The 21,702-nt window shown below is 58.2% G+C and overlaps 1 protein-coding gene across 1 annotated transcript in view; it reads right to left on the reverse strand.

Moving 5' to 3' along the window:
- Positions 1-21,702, reverse strand: part of GRM4 (glutamate metabotropic receptor 4) — a 45,760-nt gene that overhangs the window by 15,020 nt on the left and 9,038 nt on the right. The window contains exons 3-6 of the mRNA XM_086765666.1: positions 14,815-15,031; positions 4,520-4,655; positions 2,548-2,702; positions 2,278-2,418 (exon numbers count right to left, since the gene is read on the reverse strand). Coding sequence (XP_086621792.1) covers positions 2,278-2,418; positions 2,548-2,702; positions 4,520-4,655; positions 14,815-15,031 — 649 coding nt within the window. The remainder of the gene's footprint in view (positions 1-2,277; positions 2,419-2,547; positions 2,703-4,519; positions 4,656-14,814; positions 15,032-21,702) is intronic.

Raw genomic sequence — 21,702 nt, forward strand, 5'->3', positions numbered from 1 at the left:
GGGGAAGGATGCTGAGGAGATCCTACTGCAAAAGCAGCTGGGAGATGGGTCCTGGCTTGATCCTGGACCCCAGGACAGCCTGGGGATGGAGCACCCACCTCCTGATGGGTGCTAGGGCTGCTCTCAGGGACAACGTGAGCAGCTGCCAGCAGCAGTTGCCCCAAAACCTGGTGCCCACCCCTCACCTTCCTCCCAGCTCTCCCACACATGAACGAGAGCCATGAGCTGTCCCGTTCAGTGGTGGGACCTTTCAGTTTGGTTTTTGGGATGCCAAAGTCAGCGTTTCTCTGTACATGTTGGGCTGTACCCAAACTTGAAGCCCATGGGGAACATCAGTCCAGGTCCCTCTAGCAAACAGCCCCGAACAGGACATTTGCACGAGCCGTGCAAAGCAGGAGCACGTGGAACCACACAGGCAGGTTATTTCCTTCATCATGCATTATTTCCCCTCTCCATTTATCAGCCAAGCAAACATTCAGGAGATAATTCATTTGCTGACAAATTCAGATAATTCAAAGACAGTTCCTAGGACATTTGCCACGTTGTGGTTTCGGCTGCCTCCGCTAATACCTCAGCCCTGAAATATTGCTGTTTAAATGCTACATCACTAGGAAGATGAAGAGATCAGCGGTTTGCAGGCCCTGCTCATGCATTTCCTCGTGCCAGGGATTTTTTGACGCAACCAGGAAAGACGAGGAGCTCTCAGCTATCCAAGGCCATGGCCACGGGCAAGTTTTCCTGCCCGCCCTTGGTGCTTACCAAGCTCACGCCTACGAGACTACTTCAGGAATCTGCAGCACTGGAAAGCCCTTGCAGGGACAGAGAGGTGTCCCCAAATCACCAGCTGAACATTTGGGGAATGACAGGAAGGGGAGGATGTGGAACCACCAACCTTCTCATCTGCAGTGGTGAAAGTGGGTGAAAAAAAACCCTTAATGATCAAACTTTCCAGGCACGGCCAGGCCATTTGCCCACCAGCACGCCATGGCTTCCACAGACGTCCCTCCTAAGGGGACAGGGGGACGTGCAGCCATCCCCAAGTCCTGCCACGTCGCAGCCCGTGAGCCGCCGCATCATTATCTGTCTTCAGCCGGTGCCAGGCAGGCAGTAAATCTCTCCCATCTCTCAGTAAACATGTCACCTCCTTGAGCCTCCAACCATCACCTCGGCAGCAGCGCTGTCAGCAAGACGGATCCCCTGCTTGCCTTGTTTACTGCACTCAACCCTACAAGCCTCTTGTAGCTGGAAATGGGTAAAAATGCAGAGTGAGGGGTCAGGAGGGGGCCTGGGATCAGGCTCGGTTGAGACGGAGCACAACGGGATGGAGGGGATAAATCTCTGGATGGCAGAGATGCTCAACATGACATGAAAATCCCAGTTTCCAACAAGGCGTGGGCAAACACGGCGCTAGCACATGTCCAGGGGTGATTATCCCCACTCTGGGCATCCCTGCACCCTCCCACGGGGCACTGGGCAGCACCCTCCCCGCTGGCACGGGCACGCTGTGGACACAGCCTCAACGCCGACCAAGCAAAATGCGGATCCTGACCCCACGGTACCAATCGGCCTCATTTTTCTGCAAACATCCCAGTTTTCATCCTGCTCACGTGAGGCAGGAGCTGCTCGCGAGGGAGCAAGGACGCGCCAGTGGCTTCACGCCTTTCGCAGGACAACGATGCTTCTGCCAAGCACACGATGAGAAACAGGCGGTTGTCCAGGTGCTGCAAAGCAGCATTCAGCCCCAAATCCCCCAGATCTGGGTGGGTTTGTACCCGCAGAAGACGGGGCCAAGGGAAGGGAGAAGTGCAAGAAGCGTGCGTGAGAGGGACCATGGCTTCACACACGCACAAACCACGCAGGCTCCACGCGCTTCCCGGATCACACACAGCACATCGGTATGCACAAAAGCATTTTTTGTCCCCTTCGAAGCGTGCCAGTGTCACCACGAGCCCAGCAGACACCTGAGGACCCGCGCAGACCAGCGGCTCTGCATCACCCGCGTTCCCCATGCTGCAGAAGCGCTGGTGTTTCTCCAGCCTTCCCCAAATTCCCACCCAAATTAGTCCAAAAAAAAGAAAAAAAAAAAAAAAAACAACCCAAAACTCAACCAAGACTGTCATGCATAGAGCGTTCATTGCCATGTAGCAGCCTTGAGCTGGGCTGGCAGCTCCAGAGCAACAAGGACATGGTTGAGCCCTGAGCTCTCTGCCATCACCTTCACGTCCCTGCGTGATACAACAACACACAGCTCTCCCCCAGCATCCCCACAGCTCTTACTGGTGCACTTCTTGATGCTGCTGCCCTTCTTCAGCGCATGCCGGCTCAGCTTGCAGTGGAAGTTTTCCTCCCAAAACTCAGCAAACCAGATGTTTCGGCGGTTGTTGTCCAGCGTCCTGCTGGAAAAGTAGCGGTCGAAACCTGCCCAGGGAAGAGGGGATGGAGGGGATAAATCTCTGGGATGGCAGAGAGATGCTCAACATCATAGAATTGCACCTTGCAGTTAAGGGGGGGGGGTGGCCGACCCGGGAGGGGGCTGAGGGAACCCACCTTTGACCGAGACCCGCTTGGGCAGGATGGTGACAGAGCCCTCGGCCACCTCCTCCAGGTGCAGGACCGGGGAGATTTTGGAGCCCCAGCTGTCCGAGCCCATCCAGATGAAATGTCCCGTCTGGTTCGCCCTCTTGGCTGCCTCCAGCACCCTTCTGCGGAGAGAAGGAACAGGCACTGGTGCTTGCTGGCCCCGGGGCTCCGAGCACCCCGTCAGCACCCAGCACCATACATGACTCGGTCCATACGGATACAAGAGAGCAAACTGCGCCGCTCGGCTCCCGCGCCCTCCATCCCTCCCCAGCCCAGGCACACAGGCTGCTTCTCCCGCTCATTTGCATATTTGCTGACTCGTAATTGAATTTCCCCCTTAATTACCCAAGATTAGGAGGAAAAAAAAAAAAAAAAAATGAGGTTATGCTGCAGCAAGCAGGAATAGCAGCAGCACTGGAGCACGCGTGTGCGCTACGCCATGGGAGAGAGCCAGCCAGTGCCGCCAGTGCCCAGGGCAGAGCTAAACTGGGCTCTACCGGGCTCAACTGGGCAGCAGTAGGGAGCTAGAGATGCCATCCATCCTGCCGAGCATCCATCGTTGTGGCCAGACTCAGCCACACACGCCTGCGCTCTCCACCAGTGCCAACCAGTTCAGAAGGCCTTAGTGGGTGGATGGGAGCTTTCCTGGATCCGACCCTCGGGGCTCTTTTTTTCCTCGCTGTCCCCTCGAGGGCTCGTGTGGGTCCCCAGCCCTGTGGGGACCCCGTGGGGGCAGCTTTGTCCCCCCTCACGGCGAGGAGGCAGGTTTGTGACTCACCCCTCGCTGTCGGGAGCTGAGCATTTCAAGTCCAGATGGTGTTTGAAACGCGTAATAAGGGAAAAAAAATTTAAAAACCCCACACAAATCGAGCCGAGAGCGGAGACGAGACGGGAAGAGGCAGGCGTGCTCCCGGAGCCGCAGGGCCAGCGAGCAGCCGGGGAGCCGTGCTGGCTGCTCCGTGCTCATCCCGGCGTGCCCCGAGCGCCGGTCAGCAGATCCCACATCCCGCTCCGAGCGCGAGCGGCATCTCCAGCTGGCAGGATCTCCCCGGGATGAATGGAGAACATTCCCAGGAGATCGGCGATTTACACCCGATCTGAGCCAGGCAGCAATTCGAGCGACACCCATCCCGGACCCTCTTGCTCCGCATTTCGGCACGGCCTCTTCCCGGCTCCGCAGCCCAAGCCGGCACGAGGGTCCGGAGTGTGCGTAAACCCGCGAGGCGGGGGCGCGTAAACCACCGTTCGTGGGACACAATCCGATTTGGATGGGTAGATGTTTACAAACCCCCGTTAAGGGGGCTCACCGTTTACACAGCGAGGGAAATCCCCCGTTTCTCAGCGCGCGCCCGCGAAAATGTCAGCTTTGCGGACATTTCTATTAAGGAAGGAAAAAAAAGAAACGCGGAGCGCTTGCACATCTGATGTAAACTGATTTAAAACCGCAGTTTACCCACATTTACATAATGTTTGCTGATTAATAAATTAGATACTCAGGAAATCAGGGGTAGTTCCGTGTGAATCATTGTGCTCCGTAAACAACGGGAGCTGGAAGCCGGCACTTCACCTGCAGAGTGGCTCCAAGCGTGGCTGCGTCCCCAGCCCCACTGAGCAGGCAACGGGGAGGGTCCCCAAAAGGACCCCCTGGCCCTGTTCCTCTTCCACACTGGGGGCTGAGGCTGCACAGCAAAGCAGAACCGGCGCCCGCATCCTGCCACGGCCGGTGCTCAGCCCCACGCCGGCCCTGACCCAGCCCGAGAGCGGCGTAGAGCCATCGGGTCACGGCGGCAGGGGTTTCCAAAGCCGACGGAAAGCGGATTTTTCCTCCTTGGAGCCCTGCGCGGCTGTGGTGTGACGGCACGATCCGGGTGCCCTGCAGTGCGTTGCTCCCCCCCCACCCCCCCAGCCTCCCCGCCCAGCCAAGCTGACCCCTCCGCACCTGATATCGTCCTCGTTAGCGAAGATGATGACGGCCCGCGCGTGGGAGGTCTCCAGGAGGCGGCGGATGATCTTGTCGAACTCTCCCGGCTTGGGCTCCCGCGGGATCTTGACGGACTGGGCCACGCACACCCCGCCTGCGCAGAGAGAGCCCGGGCACTGAGAGACACCCCCCCTCCCCGAGTCCCCATCCCCTCTCCCACAGCTCCCTGGCCCCCCACAACAGGCAAAGGGGGCTCCCCCCAGCTCAGCTGCACCCCAGCCACAGCGAGGGGCTCCACACCGTGCCACCTCAACAGCCCACCACCGCCAGAGCCCCCTTCCCACCACCCAGCCCCCCGGGACAGGTACCCGAGCCCTCCCCTCACACCTCCTCTCCCTCACAGCTCAGCCCTTCCGTGCTGCCTTCCCTCCCATCCCAAATCTCCATGGCTCATCTCCCCCTTCCACTTGTCACCTCAAGCCACAGCCACATCACATCCCCGTCCCCTCCGACGGACACACGGTCCCATCCCGGTGGCTCGGAGAGGATTTTCCAGCCAGCTCCAAACACCAGCCCCTCCCCAGCCCAGGACTGGGCTTTGCAAAGGGCTCTGTGGTCACATACTGGTGAAAACATCCCGTGGGAAGCGGGGACGACGGGCTGCAGCCCCAGCACGAGCCTTTCGCCTCCGTGACAGCAGCCCGGCCCCGCAAAAGGTTTTATTCCCATCCCTGCGGCACCAACCGAGCTCCCAGCCCGGCTTTTCACCGGGCAATTGCAAAAGCAGCTAATTAAAATTAAAAGAGACAAGAGGAAGCTGGCAACGGGAAGAGTTCCCACACGCAGCCGCTGGGCTCCCAGCCTCCGGCTCCGAAAAGCCAGCGCCCTCTTGCTCCTGCATTTTTTGCAGATGCCAATAAAAAGAGAGATGGCAGAGAAAATTAAACAGTGCGGGACCCTCTGGATGTAATTGATGGTCTCAATTTGCATAGTAAATGACACGGCTGATACCTCACCTGCCACTAAAAGATCCCCACTTAAGCAAAGGTCAGAATAATTAGCACACGGTGGCAGGGAGCGATTTCCCAGCTTTTGGCCCTGGAGAGGAACAGGGGGAGGATGGGATGGGGGCAGGCACCACGGTGGAGCCCTCTGGGACAGGAGGGTTCGCCCCCTCCCACAGGGCTGGAGGAAAACTGGGGTAATTTGGCCCCTTGCAGCCCAACAGCAGAGATGGGGGGGGTGTGAGGGGTGCTGAGGATGCGACAACGGGGGGCTGCAGGGACGGGGATAACAGCATCCCGCAGGAAATATCCTCTGGCCGAGCGAGCATCGCCTGCCCTGGCCCACGCGGCTCAGCCACGGAGAGGGGGTTTGTGGTTTTTTTTTTTTTTCCTACGGTGAGAAATTGGGCCAATTTGCTGTTTGCTTCCCATATGGGGAGCCAGATGGATGGAGAGGAGGGAGTTGGATAAACAGACTCCCGGACAGACGGATCAGCCAGGCGAGACGGGCAGCAGCGGGCAGCGCCGGCAGGACGGGCACGTCCCCGCCCGGGGCCGCGGTCACCGCCGAGCCCCCGGCCAAGCCAGGGTGGCACTGGCTGTGCCGCCAGAGACGCCGCTCCGATACGGAGCCAGGGCAGCTTAATTACAGTTTCCATGGCAATAAAAGGAGAAAATTCAACACAAGCAGCAGTTTGCAAACACGAGAGCCTTCCAAAAGCCCCGGCGCGGAGTCGGGCGGGTGCACGCGCACGCGAGTGACGGCTCCGGGTTGGCACAAGCGCTCAGCCGCGTGTCACCGGGCGCCAACGCCGCGAGGCTCCCGCGCTGCCCGCGCTCCGCTCCGAATGCGCGCGAGCGCCAGAAGGCGCACGGCGTGACACGCGCCACGACGCACACCCCTGCGCACGTGGGCACATGTGGGAAGAGCGGGTGGGAGAGGAGATGGGCCTGTAAATAAACAAAATAAATAAAACAAAATAAATAAAACAAACTAAGCAAAATAAATAAGAGGCGAGACTAAATCAATGGCAATTCAGAAATGACCAAGTTACTCGGCAGCGCCGCTAAATCCAACTAACAAAGAACGTCACAAAAAAGGGATGCGGGCGATTAGGACATAACGAGGACCTTATTAACGAGCAGATCACCACAGCTCATCAGGCTCTCCAGGCTTAAAAATAACAAACCCAGTCCAGGCAAAAGCCCCCAAAGGACCTGGGACCCCCACGTTCCCCAGCACCGTCCTCCAGCCCTTGCGCTGATGCTGGCAACACCGCTTAACATTTTTATCTCCTTAATTAATGAAATCGTCTAACTAATGAAAAAAGAAGAGGTCAGGGGTGGTGGCTGGGGGGGGCAGAGCTGCGTGTTTGGGGGCAGCCCTGCTCATCCCCAGCAGCCCAGGCTCAGCGCCTGCGTTATTCACGGCCCCCGCGCGCTGCGGCGGGCAGGGGGATTTGCCAAGCGATGCTCCTGCTGCCCCCGCACAAAAAAAAAAAAATCCATTTAGCCCAAACACTCCATTAAAGCTAGAAATCTAAGCGAAGAGGTGGCGGCGGCCGCTCTCCCTCCTCCGGAGGGACGGCGCAGCATCGCTCCCCAACTCGGGCCAGGCTCTGACTCCAGGGGAAGGCAGGGGGTGAGGAACGGGGACCCCTTTCCTCCTCCAGCTTTGCGAAAGGGCCGGAGAAGAGCAGGAATAGTGGGGAAAGCCTCCAGGACGGGGGCATCATCCCACAACCAGCTGCTGGGGGCAGTTTGGAGGCAGGCCCCCATTTGAGGATGCTCAGGTGAGACGAGACGCGTGGCAGCGCAGGATGCAGGGCGCCTGCAGCAAGAACCAGCCTGGAAAACCCATCCTGAGCCCATTTCCAAACGTCCCACGGGCTGGGGCAGCAGCCAGGCTCCCAGAGCTGCAGCCCCAAGGTCCGGGAGCACCCGGAGCTGCTTTTGGCTCCCGGCCCGAGCCCCCCGCAGCAGTGGCCGTCCAGGGAGGTGCTGGGAAGGGCTGAGGATGAGATCTTCAGTGCCCGCATCCGGGGAAGCAGAGACAAGGAGAGTGCAATGGTGGGCACATAATTATGGGAGACGGCCAAGCGTGCCTGGCACTGCCACCTTCCAGAGCTCACCATAACGAGCTCGCCCTGGTTAATGAGCGGTGGCTGCCCCGTCCCACCCAGGTGGGTCTTGGCACAGATGCTCGTCAGGGAAAAAGGGGAAAAAAATAAAAAAATAAAAAAAACAACAGGATGGGCAGCAAGAGCGGCTCTGCAAAGGGAAGGGTTTGCCACAGGGCTAATTTTCAACCCACCCTGCAGCCAGGAGAGCCAGGCCGGCCTGCACCCACGTCCCACCTTGGCCCAAGGGGCAAAACCACGAGGATCTGCACCCAACAGCCCCGTTCCCCCATTCCAGCCACACAAAGCTCGCTCGTGAGCGCATCCCCCCCATCCCGGCAAAGCCCTCTGGGACCAAACCGCTGCCTGCGCCAACCTCGACCCCGCGGCCGTATCCTTCCCACCGCCATCACCCCCGGCCCGGCGGGACCTCGGCCTCCTCACGGCTCTGCCGGCCGCTCGCCGGGGACCTCGGGGACTCCCCTTGTCGAGGCGGGGTTAACGCGTGTTGTCAAACACAGGTCAGGGTTTAATCTCCGCCATTACGGGCTCAGCGGGAGCACAGCTGCGCCGGGAAGCGCCACGCTGAAGTGGCCTCTTGATTGCAGGTGGATAATAAGCTTTCGCCGTCGCTAACGTACGCCATCAATCAGGGAGCGCTCCGCCGTGGCTCCCCGCAGAGCCGGCGGCTGCCAAGCGCTGGGTGCGCAGGGGCACGGCGCGTCGGAGATGGGGGGGTCCGGCTCAGCCGCGCTGGGAACAGTGACAGTCATGTCACCCCTCCTCTGTCACAACGTGCTCCCCAGGGCAGCCCTGGGTGAGGATCGGGCTTCCGCAAGCGGCACCTGCTCGGCTCCCCTGCGTGTTCCCGGCCTCCCTTCCCAAACCCCAGCCGTTGGAATGAGATTCCCAAGCCCAGAGTCTTAATTGGGAGCAGGCAGGCTGCTCTCCTGCCCCAGGATTCATTATTCATGTCACTTCAAAGCCTCCAGCAACCAGCTCGTTAGAGAAGTCATCAGGGACACAGCTCTGCACTCCCGTGCCATCGTGAGACCGGTACGCTGTGGTCTAACTGGGGAGCATGGGATGCACTGCACAGGGCCAGGGCTGGCACCGTCCGTCTGTCCATCCATCCATCCTCAACACTGCAGCAACAAGTGGCTCTGCGATTTGGGGAGGGCTCCCTACATCCCGCAGGTACCCGCGCACAAGCTGGGCTGGGGAGAGCGGTGCGACGGGGAAACGGCCCGGTGCCAGAGCACGAGCCGGGGGATGACGGCAGAGCCCAAATGACCTGGATTATCCGGCACGGAGCCTGCGACGTCCCACCGCTCCCAGTCCTGCTGCTGGCAAAGCGCCTTCGCTACCAGCTCGGGTGTGCCTGTGGGCACCAACCCGCCTTCGTCACCCAAAACCGGCCCCAACGCGTCCCTTGGTGCGGCCACATCCCAGCTCGCAGCTCCTGCACTTCACTGCAAGGCGGGCATCTCACCCCTTCCCCGCTGGGAACGCGAGGAGGGGAGCGACGGCAGCTCCCCAATCTCCATGGTTTTGCAGCCCGGTCCCATTTTGGGGGTGGCGGATCCTTCCTGCTCGTGCCGGGTTCTGCGTCGTGCGTCCCCATCACCGGCGGCTCCTGGCACCTGTCACCTGCCTCGTCCCTGGCACTGGTTCAAATGCTGCTCTTCAGTGGTTTGAAATCTCATCAGACGTTATAAATCTGAGCAATTTGCGCCAGCTTTTCAACTGCCTGCATCGCTGGGCTAAACCAGTAATTAAGGAATTTGCAATGGGGAGAAGAAAGGGGTGGGGGAAAGCAAATCTTCAGGTCAAACTTACAGCCCTGGGGAGCAGAAAATTCAGGTTTCTCATGTAGGAAATAACATCACGGTGAGGATCTTCTGAAGACCCAAGCAGTGAGTCCAGCCCCTCTGCGGGCAAGCTGCCCCTCTGGGCCGCATCTCCCACCCCCTCGCCCTGCTCCAGCCCTGAACTGGGAAGAGCCAGGAGATTCCAGGATTCCGGAGGAAGTTTATAGCAAGACTTTGCAGTCCTTCACCCATCCACTGCTCTGTAAAGGGAGCATCACGCTGCAGCCGGATGCTTGAGTTTATTCTCGGCATCACGCGGCTCCAGGAGCTGGGGCTTGAAGCCCCAGAGGAGTCCTGAAAGCAAAGCCAGTTTTTCCACTCGTTTATCACAATAATTTAGCTCATCCCACCTCACCCAAGCCCCCGTTACGGAAAACACACGTGCTCTCTGCTTCACCACTCCCACAGCGCTGCGTCTCCAGTCGCAACCTGTCTCAGACCAAACTCGCCGGGAGCTCCGGGGAGCCGCTGGCACGACCCAGCCCAGGTCACCAGCCCACGAGCACCCCAATGCACAGCAAAAATATTAAATATTAAAGAGCAAGATATCGACTCAGGTTGCCTCCAAAGCCCACGGGCCAGCCTCGACCACAACTAATAGCTCGTCCCCGTCCGGCCCCGCTCGCCTCCCGCCCTGCTTCCACGGCGAGATGCGTAAACGGTGTCAAGAGGTGAGGACAGCATTATTTACAAGCAGATTTCAGCCAGCAAATGGAGCCAGCCCCAGGGCTGGAGGGAGCGTTTCCCAGCCCAACAGCCCCAGTTCAGCTCTGGTTTTTCCCAGGTCAGCTCTAGCTCTCCCCAGTCCCAGCCTGGAGGACACTTTGCATCCTCCAGCAAACAGCTTGAGGGCAGGGAAGGTTTTTAGGTGAGGAAACTGAGGCACGCCTCTCTTCAGGCTGTATTGGGGTGCACAGGGTTGGCAGCAGCAAAAGAAAAGCAGCAGCGAGGGGAAAGAAATAGGAAGATAACTCAGGAAATGTGGTTTCTGCCTCCGAGGAGCTGTTAAGGGTTTCAGGACCCAAAGTGGCGATGGCAGCAAAGAGCTGTCCCTCCAGCTGCCCCAACCACCGCAACGAGGTGTGGCATCCAGGAAGAGCTGGTGCTGATATTTGGGCAGGGGGTGGGATGACAGAGACCAGCACAGAAACTTAGGGGATGGGTGTAGCCGTGATTTTGATCCACAGGTGCCAGGGACCCTTCCCGAGCCATGCTGTGAAAGAATATGCTCCCACAGGGGAAAGAGGAGCCACCACCCTCAGTGTCAGCGGCCAAAAATCACCTGCAGGAAAAGATTCACCCAAAACCCACCCTTCCCGCAGAGCGGGGACCCTCCAGGCACCGTACCATGAAAAAGCATCCAGCTCTGTGCTTGCTGCTGAACGGGAAGATTTGGCTGGGGAGCCAAGATGCTGGCAGCAAATCACAGCGGTAATCAAGCGCCGACCGCGCAGGAAAGGCTGTCCTCGGGGATGGAAGGGAGCTGGATGCACCAGGGGCAGGTACCCACCAGCATCCTCCTGTCCATCCCAGCATCCGCAGGATGGGACGATCCCCTGGGCCGACAAATAACCAGGATTGGCAGCCTGCAGGTTTGCACGTACAAATCCGCTGTAAAGCCGCGTTCGACGCTCGCTTCCGCCTGAAGACTTGGGAGCAGCTCTTTGGGGGTGACATCCTGATGCATCAACCAAAAGTAATGAACGCGGCTCAAACCAGAAAGAGACAGCCAAGGATGTCACATGGGGACGAGCAACCGCATCGCAAACACATATCAGCCTCTTAACTGGAAATATAGAAAACTCAGTGAAGGATGAAACAATAGAGTGGGGGAAACGGCAGTGTACAACTGATCCCGACACACGGCTAAGGAGCCTTGCGTTTGGCTGGAAATATTGCCCTCTTCACGAAACCACGCGCTGCGCACTACGACGCGTGGCATAACGCGCCGCGCTCACCAGCTGAATTACACAAACATCAACCTCATTGCTCATCTCCGAGAGCTCGGCGACGGCGGGGACGTCAACGCAACGCAGAAGCGGAGGACGGCGGATGGGTCTGTCTGTCAACTAAAACAACGCTTTGTGGGAGCAGGATGCTTTGGGGGGCTTAAAAATGGCCAAAGAACATTCATCCTTTGTAGATACAACATCTCTGAAATGCTAGCATTCAAAAAAAAAAAAAAAAAAAAAAAAAAAAAATCGCTGTAATGAACGAGGAGCATCCAGCCATCGGTGCAACCACCAGCAATCGCCAAGGGTCAATGGCATAATTGCCAGAGTAATTACAATATAAAAAAATATCGACATATAGACCTGACTGCCAGGTCAGTCTGCCTGGAGAGCCCAAGGCCAGACCCTCTTGCAAGAATAAATTGTCCCCAGGGCGAGTCTGTTCCCCCCTCGCTGGCAGAGGGGGTTGGTCCGCGCCTCGAGCGGAAACGCTTCCCGCTGCGACGGCTTTAACGCGAGGCTTGGCTAGAAATCGCAGCTGAAGGTCAAGTTGGTAACGCACGGGAAAGCAAACAGCTTGAATGCTAACTGCTAACTACAGCAATGAGCGTTACTGCCTGATGGAAATAAAAACCGACTCTGAAGACGCGGGCTCGGCATGAGAAATGAAGCGGAGCGCGGGGAGATGCTCACCCCGATCCCTAGCTCTTCTCGCCAGCACAAGTTCCCCGGCGCGGGTGAACTCCGCCGCTTGACAAACTGCTGGTGAGCCCTGGGCAGAGGCCAGGTCCTGAGCCAGCCGTCCCTTTGACGTCCTCGTCGCAAGACCCCTCGCGCTGATGGAGAAGTGCAAATGGGAGCATGCACAAACAGGCTAAAAAAAAATAAGGGGGCTGATCCTTCACCAATCCCAGTGACTCCGCACTGGCGTAAAGCCTTCTGGTCCCTGTTTATGGGGTAAGACAGGAAAGGCAAAGCAGGCACAGCCCGGCTCGCCTTCCAGCCTTGCGGTTGCCACCACAGGGTGCAAGGCTCGGAGATGTAAAATAAATAATAATAATAAAGGAGAAGGAAAAAAGAAAAAGAAAAAGTAGATTCCTGGTCCAATCGCACTGTTTTCCTGGCTGCGGAGTTGCCCAGCCCAGGTAGAGGAGCGAGGCCAACCCCCGGTGCTCCCTCCATGGGAGCAGCGCGGAGCCCACCCCAGCACCCAAGGGCCAGCCGCCTGCCCGGGACCCCGCGCTCGGGCTGGCGTACGGCGACTCTTACACATCAGCACATTCCCACGGCGTGAGCGGGGAAGCGGTGTTACTGCTGATAACGCCTGGGCTGCGCTTACGCCGCTGTTACAGCGCAATTACAGTGGAATTATGCTGTTTGATAACTAAATTATCACTAATGCACATAATCGTCGGGTTATGCGGATACACAAATTACAGGACTGCCTCAGCCCTGGATTAATACGCCGGCATTTCGGCTCCGGGTACGCTCGTTTACTCTGCAATTACACCGGCATATCGTTAACCATCTGGTTACAGGAATTCACGGTAACCACAGGTATCTCGAAGAAGTGGTGATCACGCTGCAGTGGGACCAGTCCCGACAACCGCTCCTTACTGGTGGTTGGTGGAGGAGGAGCCAGGAGGAGCGCATCAACCCACTCCTCCCGGCATCTGGACCCCCCCATAGGAGCAGCGAGCCGGGTCGGGGTGGCAGAACATCCTCAGGCCGCGCTTGCCACAGGATAAGAGCGCAACGGGGCCAGGCATGGGCTAACGAAGCAGCTTAACCCACAATCACCTCCCCGCGTCACCCAGTGGTCCCATCAGCCCTGCCCCAGGCATCCCACCAGGCAGGACCTGCCGGCTCAATGTGGGTGAGGAAACTCTCTTTTTGGGGTGGAAAAACGCTTAAGATAAGGCAAAATGGTTCCCCAACCCCACAAAAAGCTGCTCTCCCTCATTCCTCCTGCAGTCAGATGAGAATCTCGTTATCACCACCAAGCAGACGAGGCTGCTGTTGGGATTTATAACCCCGGGCAGGGTCAGGGGTGAAGCCGTGAACGGGGTCCTGAATGCCCCGCCGTACAACAAGCGTCACACCCACCTACTCCGAAGCATCCCCACACGCTCATCTTTGCAAAAACCTCAGCCCCGTGAAAATATTCTGCTTTTCAAGTTAAAAATCCTGAAGAGCAGCTTCCAGGTTGAATCCCCAGATGGGTTCCTCCGCATATTAAAAGCGCAGCCGGCTCCCGGTGCCAGGGTGCGCGCAGCGCGAGACGGAATTAACGCTGTTCCTATTTATAGGGCTTTGATTAGGAGCTCGTCACCTAGAAGTTTTTATTCCCTTTATCCATTTATAAGGCCATAACACAGTTTGACTAGCTCCACATAGGCCGGTGCCCCGCCGATTTTGCCAGAACTTAATGTGCCATTCAGCTACAGATAAGCCAGTAATAGGCAGCAGCCCGCGCGCCGCGGGGTTTTAGCTGCCTCGGAAAACACTCTTTAGCTCCCGGCTCACCCCGCGCACGCAATGCCGCGCAGGTGAAGCGATGCCGGAGCCACGAGGGACGCCGGTCCCTCCACGGCATCTCGGTAATAACACCCGCAACAGCAACGCGCAAGGGTCCTCGCCCGCCCCAGCCGCTCCTGGGACGGATGCTCGGCCGCCAGCGGGTACCCGCGAGCTCCTCCGCCGCTCGCGAGGCTGCTAATCCCCCCTAAGCATCCCAGCGCTCCTGTCAGCAAAACACTTTCTGGCTCCAGACAAATCCTCCCAAAGAGTTTTGCTGAGCACGGACTTTCCGCCTGTCCAAAGCCTACAGACAAGTTAAAGCACCTGCCCTCGGGGATAATTCCACTAAAACTGGGCGAAGCGCTCGTTGGTGCCAACTTTATTTTCTATTAAAACCTGGGAGCATTTGTAAAAGTTTTTTCTTCTGGAAGGTGCCCAGCGCGGTGGAGGGAGGGGGTGAGACCGGCGCAGCAGCCATCAACCCAGCAGATCTGAGAGCTCTTCTGATGAGCAGGGAACGGGATCTCCAGATGCTTTCTGAAAGGAGCTGGCAGCAATAAAGCAGCTTGGGATTGCTGGTCCCGATCCTTGCTGGAGGGCCTGGACCCTTGCTGGACACCACGTTGTCCTTGCAATCAGCAGGGCAGCCCCAAAACCCACACCGCCCCAGGATTGTGCCCCAAACCGCGCCATCTACCCCTGCTCATGCACCACAACACCATCCCAGCTCAAGCCAAGAAGCTCAACCAAACACATCCCTCCATCCCCATCCACTGCCTTTTCTCCTCCAGCTCTGGCCGCTCCAAAGTCCACACCAAGCCCCCGTCCTGGGGGAAACCCGCTCACCATCCTCCCTGGACTTCTGGATGAAGGCCTCCACGCCGCTTTCGCCATAGCTGCCCTCGGAGGCCAAGGTAGAGACGTAGTTCCACTTGAGGGCTTTGACGATGTCCACCATGGCTTGGGCCTGGTAGGTGTCGGACGGGACAACGCGGGAGAAGAAGTCGTAGCGGCTGTTGTCACTGAGGTCTGGCGCGGTGGAGGCATAGCTGATCTGGGGGATCTGGGATGGAGAAAGACAAAAAAAATCAGAGAAAGAGGCGATCTCAGCCCCACTGCGATGTCCTCGCCTTGCCCATGCTCCCAAAAGCCCTGCTCTGGAGGAAACAGAGGTGGAAACCAAGGAAAACTATGGGTTGGATGGGAGCAGATGCCACCAGACAGACGTGGGATGCTCCACAGCACCCGGGACCAGTAACTCACGGAGGGGAGACCACCATGGTGATCAGCTCTGCTGGTCTCGGTAGCAACGCAAAGTCTTGGATCTGGCAATTTCCATCCATAATTGCATACGGGAGACACAAAACCCCCCAACCCACGTCAGGACACACATCTCTGTGCCCTCCAGACCAGTCTAAACCAGCGTCTGGGAAGCACGGGAAGATAAAACCACCAGGAAGGGCAGAGCTGCTGCTTTACGTTTCTGCCCTCAGAAGCACCCACAGCTGCGGGAGCCCCTGGGTGCTGCCCGGGCGAAGGGGACCAGCACCACCCGGGGAGAGCAGGTACCAGCCAAGGCTGGCCTAGCCCTGGGAGATGTCTGGGCTCGGGAACCACCTGAAGCTCAGGGACACCCAGCAGGACCCCAGAAGGGTTTCCTGAGCATCAGAATGGGAGAGGCCAAAGAGAAAACCTTGCTCTCTCCCTTTGGCTTCCTGCCCCAGGAAGAACAGATCCGACCCCACCACGCCAGGTCCTGTCCACCCGAGCCACAAATAAACCATTTAAATTAACTGGAGCCGCCACACCTTGCCCAGCACGTTACAACGATTTAGCACTGCAGGATGACGCGATGCTCAACACTTACACAGCACCTTACACCTCCAAAACACACCGCAGGCCTTAATTTACCTTGAAGATGTTAAAGGCTTATTAAATTATCAAGCCCAGGTTCTCCCCACCGGCATCGCCGTCCCACACCAGCCCATGCCTTGGGAGCAAGCGGGAGCAGAGCAGCGATCACCAGCCCTTAGAGGACTTTCCCCCTCTCCTGCTCCCCTCTGTCCCAGGAATAATTCAATAATCACCTCTTGCGGGAGCCACAGGGCACTGCCACAGATCCCAGTAGCCCTCCGGGCGCAGCAGGCACCTGGGTGATGCTGGGTGCCTAAATCAGCTCAGGCTGCCTTCAGCCTCACCCATCACCCCTCCCCATTAAGCAATTAGCCAATTCCCAGCAGCTGAGACACCTGGGTGGGCCTGGAGGGGACGGGGGAGATATTTGAGCTCTGTAGGGATCCTGGTTTGTGCGATAAGACCCAGCCTGAAATTTGGGTGCCTGCTCGTCAACGGCGGTGCTTCACCCCTGCAGCTCTGCGGTTAAATATTGGTGCTACCCCATCCCATCCCATTATCCAAACCCCAAGGCTGGAAGAAGCCCCCATGGGTAGCAGCAGACCAAGGGTGGGGGGACTCACACCGGAGCATCCTGGGTCCGCCAACCCCCCCGGCCCCCACAACCCACCCCATCCTCCTCCGCCCTTGCTCCCAGGCTGCATCTCACGGTTTCTCCTTTGTTTCTCCGTTCTCTTCCCCTCTCTGTCTCTCTATTAAACGCGATACCGGTGTTATAAACCCACAACTCCGCCTGAATGCTAAAAGGCCCCTGGAAAGGAGCAGCCACCCTTCCACCTACCTGCAAAATAAAAGATGAAAAAAAAAAAAAAAATCGAGAGATGGAGAAAGAGTGGGAGAGGGAAAGGGAGGAATCTTTATCAAGGCACAAATAGGATTACTCGCGGTGACAATCTGCTTTGTGCTCCGTTCCGAGGGGCTGCGATCCGCTCGTCGGGTATCTGTGACCGGGTGCATGAGACTCGATTAAAATTCTGCTCGGCGGGCGAGGCGCTCGCCTGGGAATCATTCATCCTGGGGATGGAACGGGGGGGCCGCTCCACGCCGGCTCTCCTTGCCCCCTCCCTGCAGCGCCGCTGGCCAAGGGATGGAGACGGGGGCACGGGGCGGAGGCAATGAGGGCAAGTGGGCTTGGGAAGCAGCCATGCCCACGGAAAAGGAGATTTGGGGGCAGGAACGCAACCCTGCCTTTCCCGAGCATCCCTTCCCAATGATTTTTTTTTTTTTTTCTCTGCAAAGTGGTTTAGGTTAAATACATCCCTGCCTTCCCAGCGGGGCGCTGGTGATGGAGACTTCCCAGCTACTCCCTGCATCCCATCCAAGCCCAGATGTGCAGGACACATCTGGGTTTAACACCCGGGCTGCCCATCCTGCTCGAAGCTGGAAAACAAAGCCTAGGAAATACCTGTTGATCTGCAGGCTGCAAACTGGGAGCTGTGTTTTAATAAACAAATGGAAGGAGCTTTTCTCTTTCGCTTCTCTGCCTCGGATGGAAGCGAAAATAAAATACCAGTTCCCAAATGACCGTTTCACAAACGACTTCTGCCTTTCCCCCCCTCTGTCTTTTTGATCTCCTGGTCTACAATAGCCCAGCTCCTGGCGCCAGCTATTTTCTCAGATAAAAGACAAAAGTCCTTTTAGGTCCATGACAGCAAAATGCAGGCAGGGAATTCAAGGTTCTTCGAAAGAAGAGGGATGTGGTGGGGAGGGGAAGCTGGAAACCTGTCCCAGCTGGGCACGGGTGGTACCTCGCCTGGCTCATCTCCAGCCTGGGGTAAAGAGCACGGGGAAATCAGCAGGATCAGCTCTCCTGCACCCCAAGGCTCCCTCATCCCACCAAAAGTGAGGAATAACGCCAGGGCAGGGGGTAAAACTGCCTTCCTCCCTTATTTTGGACTGAAAAACCAGAGTCAGCATCATCCAGAAGCAGCCCCAACCTGCAGCAACGTCCCCCCCACGCCAGAAACAGGGTCGGAGGCAGCTAATCCTCCAACCGTAATTATTAATTTCATGCATATCTTATGCAAACCTCTGGTTCACCGACAAGATGGAATTGATTTAATTAGAATTTCCATCATCGAGCCGTTTGGACGGCAGCTTTTAATTAGGGAGAGCGTAAAGTGCTGCAGGGGCTGAGCGGGGACAGTCAGACCTCAGCGTCGGAGCAGAGCGAGCTGCAGCCCCTGTCCCAGGACCGCGGGATCTGGCCCAGCACCAAGACAGGATCCAGCCCTCGGCATCTCCTCGGACAGCGATAAAGACGCCGCGCCCTGGGCTGCCTACCAGGTCTCCGTGCCTCAGTTTCCCCAGATGAAGATGGGGGGTGCCCACTGCACAGGGCAGACGAATCGCTCAGGCATCGCGACGCACCAACACGATGCGGAGCCGATAACAAATTCCTCCATTTCCCAGCGCCGGTGCTGCTGAAAGGCAGCCGCTCTGGGGTGACACCCAACAGCCACGCTTGAGGGGACGCAGCTTGGGGCAGGGAGCGACGGACACCCCGACCCGCCCGCTCCTTTGCCACGACCTGTTAAACTGAGCGTGTAAATCGGGCAGCGCCAGCGCCGCGGCCAGCACCAGCCAGGCACGGGCTGTTCCGTCCCGTCCAGAAATCTGGCTCTTGTCAAGGAATAAAGCACCGGGAAGCGCGGCAGCTGCGGGAGGATCTCCCGGCCAGCCCTGGAACCGGCTGACGCGGAAAGGAGCCGGCTCATCCAGGGTGACACAGGCAGACTTCAAACCAGCCACGAGCAAGAAGAAAGAAGACTTTTTCTTAATTGCCCATGGATCCAGCCGGGGAGGCAGCTCCAGCAGAAAACCGCAGCACTGCCAGAGGGCAGCTGCATCCCTTTTTCCAAAAAAAAAAAAAAAAAACCAGCTCCCATTCCAGCCAAGAGCAAAGCACGGGGTGCAGAGCGCCATGGATGCTGTTCCTCACCGGCCCTGCCATCCCTCTGCCTTCGGCCTCCTCCTCCTCCTCCCCAAGCCACACCATGCCCAGGAACCAAGGCGAGGGCCATGGTGGGGGACTATGGGGCCAGGGCAGCCCGGGGGGAGCCAAGCAGCTGCAATTTGTTTTCACAAACCCAGTGAGGAACAAGGAAATGAAGTTGGCAGGAGCGGGCGATCAATCAGAGCGTCCCCCAGCCCATTTCCACCTTCCCGGCTTCAGGAAGGTTATTTCTCTGCTAAGTGGGGCAGCGGGGTGCCAAAGGCAGCATCCCACCCCTCCCATCACCTCCCATCCCATCCCATCCCACCCCATCCCATCCCATCGCCTCCCATCCCACCACCTCCTGCCCCATCCCATGCCATCCCATCCTATCCCACCACCTCCCGTCCCACCCAATCCCGTCCCGTCTCATCGCGTCCTGACCCATCGCCTCCCGTGACCCCCAAAGCCTCGGGGCAGCCCCCGTACGACTCGGCAGAGGCAGGGAGCAGACACACGCCTGGGGGGGGGCTCAGCACCGGGGCCCTGATCCGGCTCCCAGCCCCAGGCAGCAAAACCTCACGTGCCTGCAGGTGCTGGGCACTTCCAGCTCCCACCGCGCACGCCGGCTGGCATCGGCCTCCGTTAGGTGAATTATTCATGCTGTACAACCCCCCTGTGCTAAAAAAGAGCTGCTGCGCTGGCTACCGAGAAGAAAACAAGCACCTCAAAGTGCCCAGCACACATCCAGCCCATCCTCTCACCGGGGATGCTCCTCGTCCCAGCCGAGCACCCAAACTTCGTCACATCCCAGCTCTTTCTGGATGGGGTTAAAAAATGCACCCCAGACCCTGAAGCAGCTTTTTGGGGATCACATTTGCAGGGGACAGACCCGGTTCCGTTGACATCATCATTGCCGTGGTGGATGAAGAGAAACTGGGTACAGCCGGGGCTGGAAAGGCAGCGAGAAGGGGTGGGAAGGAGCTGGAGCGTCCCGGCAAGCGCTCGCCGTGACGCCGGAGAGATGCGATCGCAGGGAGCCGACACCGGGGATTTGGGGGAAGGATTTTTCCGCAGACAGGAGTTCGGAGGAGCGACGACGAAACCAGCTTGGACAGAGGATGCCGCATCTGCAAGTTGTTCCACTGATGTACAGCTTTAATTAGGCAGCGGCAGCTAACGAAGGACGCGTTATTTATTGATGTGGCGCGGGAGCGACAAAACCCTTGGCAGGGTGGGCAAGGCTTCGCCGCCGGTGGGGGAGGGCTGGTGGGCTGTGCAGGAGTGGGATGGAGGGGAAGGGAGCGTGGGATGGGGTGAGGGACGGCAGAGGGGGACAGAGTTGTCCCCGGGGCAGGAACCCCCCTTGCCGGGGAAACGCCGAGGGCTCCCGGCGCCGATCAGGACACGAGCGGTACTGGTGCCGCGATGCCGTGGCAGGAGCCGGAGCTCCGGCAAGCGTCATTCCCTCGGGAATGGGCAAAGGCAAGCGCCTGCGCAGCGGCCCCCGGGAAGGCAAACGCTTTGCTGAACCTCGGAGCGGAGTCACCCACGCTTAAAGGTCAGCGGCGGCGTGAAATGGAAGTTGCCTGATTTTCATTTTAAGCATGTCCCTGCCGTAAACCCACCGCTGGAATAACAAAGAGCGGCAGCAGCTCTCAGGTCACGGCTGCAGGAACGTGAGACCCAAAGTCCTACGGGAATGATGTCCCTGTGCCGGGGACGTGCACCCACTCTGCACCCGCCCGCACGCGCACCTCGGCACCCGCGCGCAGGGATTCACTGCTGGCTAGGAAGGGTTGAGCTCATCCTGCATCCTCCCCTCCCGGGGTTTTCGAGGTCTCCATCCCCTACCCACCTCCTCACGGCCGCGTTGGGCTGAGTTCAGCTCTGGGTTTTAAAGCTGCTGGGGACACCCAGGGCTCTGGACGTGCCCTCACTGGGCCACCAGCAGCACCAGTGCCTGGCTGCAAGGCTGGGGCACGGGCGCATCGGGGCTCAGTGGCGTCCATCCTGCACGGGTCACAGTTGCTTTGCCCAAGGATCAAAATTGGATGAGAAGAGGGAGGAAAAAAAAAAAAAAAACAATAACCTAGAAAGGATGTAGGTACCTCCACTCCTCCGGCTGTCACTCTCCTGCCTGACTCCTCCTCCTCTCCGAAGCAAGCGTTCAATTTTTTTGTCTCAGCAAATAGCTTTTAAGTTCCTCCCGCTCCCTCTAATTTATATTATTTTAATTATTGAACAGCCCTCTCGCTCACCGCCTGGAACATTAACACATTTTAAAAAAAAAAAAAAAAAAAGGCACCCAGAAAAATCAAACTTCACCAGCAATCTGTTTTCTTCTGTGTTCACTAACAGCTCCCAGCCCTCCCAGGAGGGCACTCGGTGCTCTCGGCACGTCGGAGGAAGAGGAGTGAGGAAGAGAGAAAGGAAAACGGCGTCAGCCCTGCGAGAACCGAGGGGTTTCGGGGTACTGGGGGTATTTACATCTCTCCCTGCCGTTTGCCGCGGAGGGGGCTCTTGTTCAAACGCGTTCTCTAGCCCAGGGACGCGGCTGCAGATAAATAAATGCACAGCGAGGGGGAGAGCAATTATAAACTCCTCAGCTTTCCCGCGGCTGAGGAAGAAGCAGCCCTCGTCCCACGGCAGCCCCGAGCGCCTCGTTCCCCCCTGCACGCCCGGGACGGGTGGCACGGGACAAGTGTCCCCAGCGTGGCTGTTGTCCCCCAGGCTGGAGCAGAGAGCGGTCCCAGCCGCCCTTGCACCCCACTGGGGACAGCCACCTTCGTCCCAGCAGTGAGCGCAGCAACCCCGCGGCTGCCCAGCCGTTTGGCTCTGGTGTGACCCCCACAGTCCCTTCCAGCCCACCCCATACCCATCCT

This window comes from Chlamydotis macqueenii, chromosome 23 (assembly GCF_036417535.1).
Source record: "Chlamydotis macqueenii isolate bChlMac1 chromosome 23, bChlMac1.mat, whole genome shotgun sequence".
Taxonomy (NCBI): Eukaryota; Metazoa; Chordata; class Aves; order Otidiformes; family Otididae; genus Chlamydotis; species Chlamydotis macqueenii.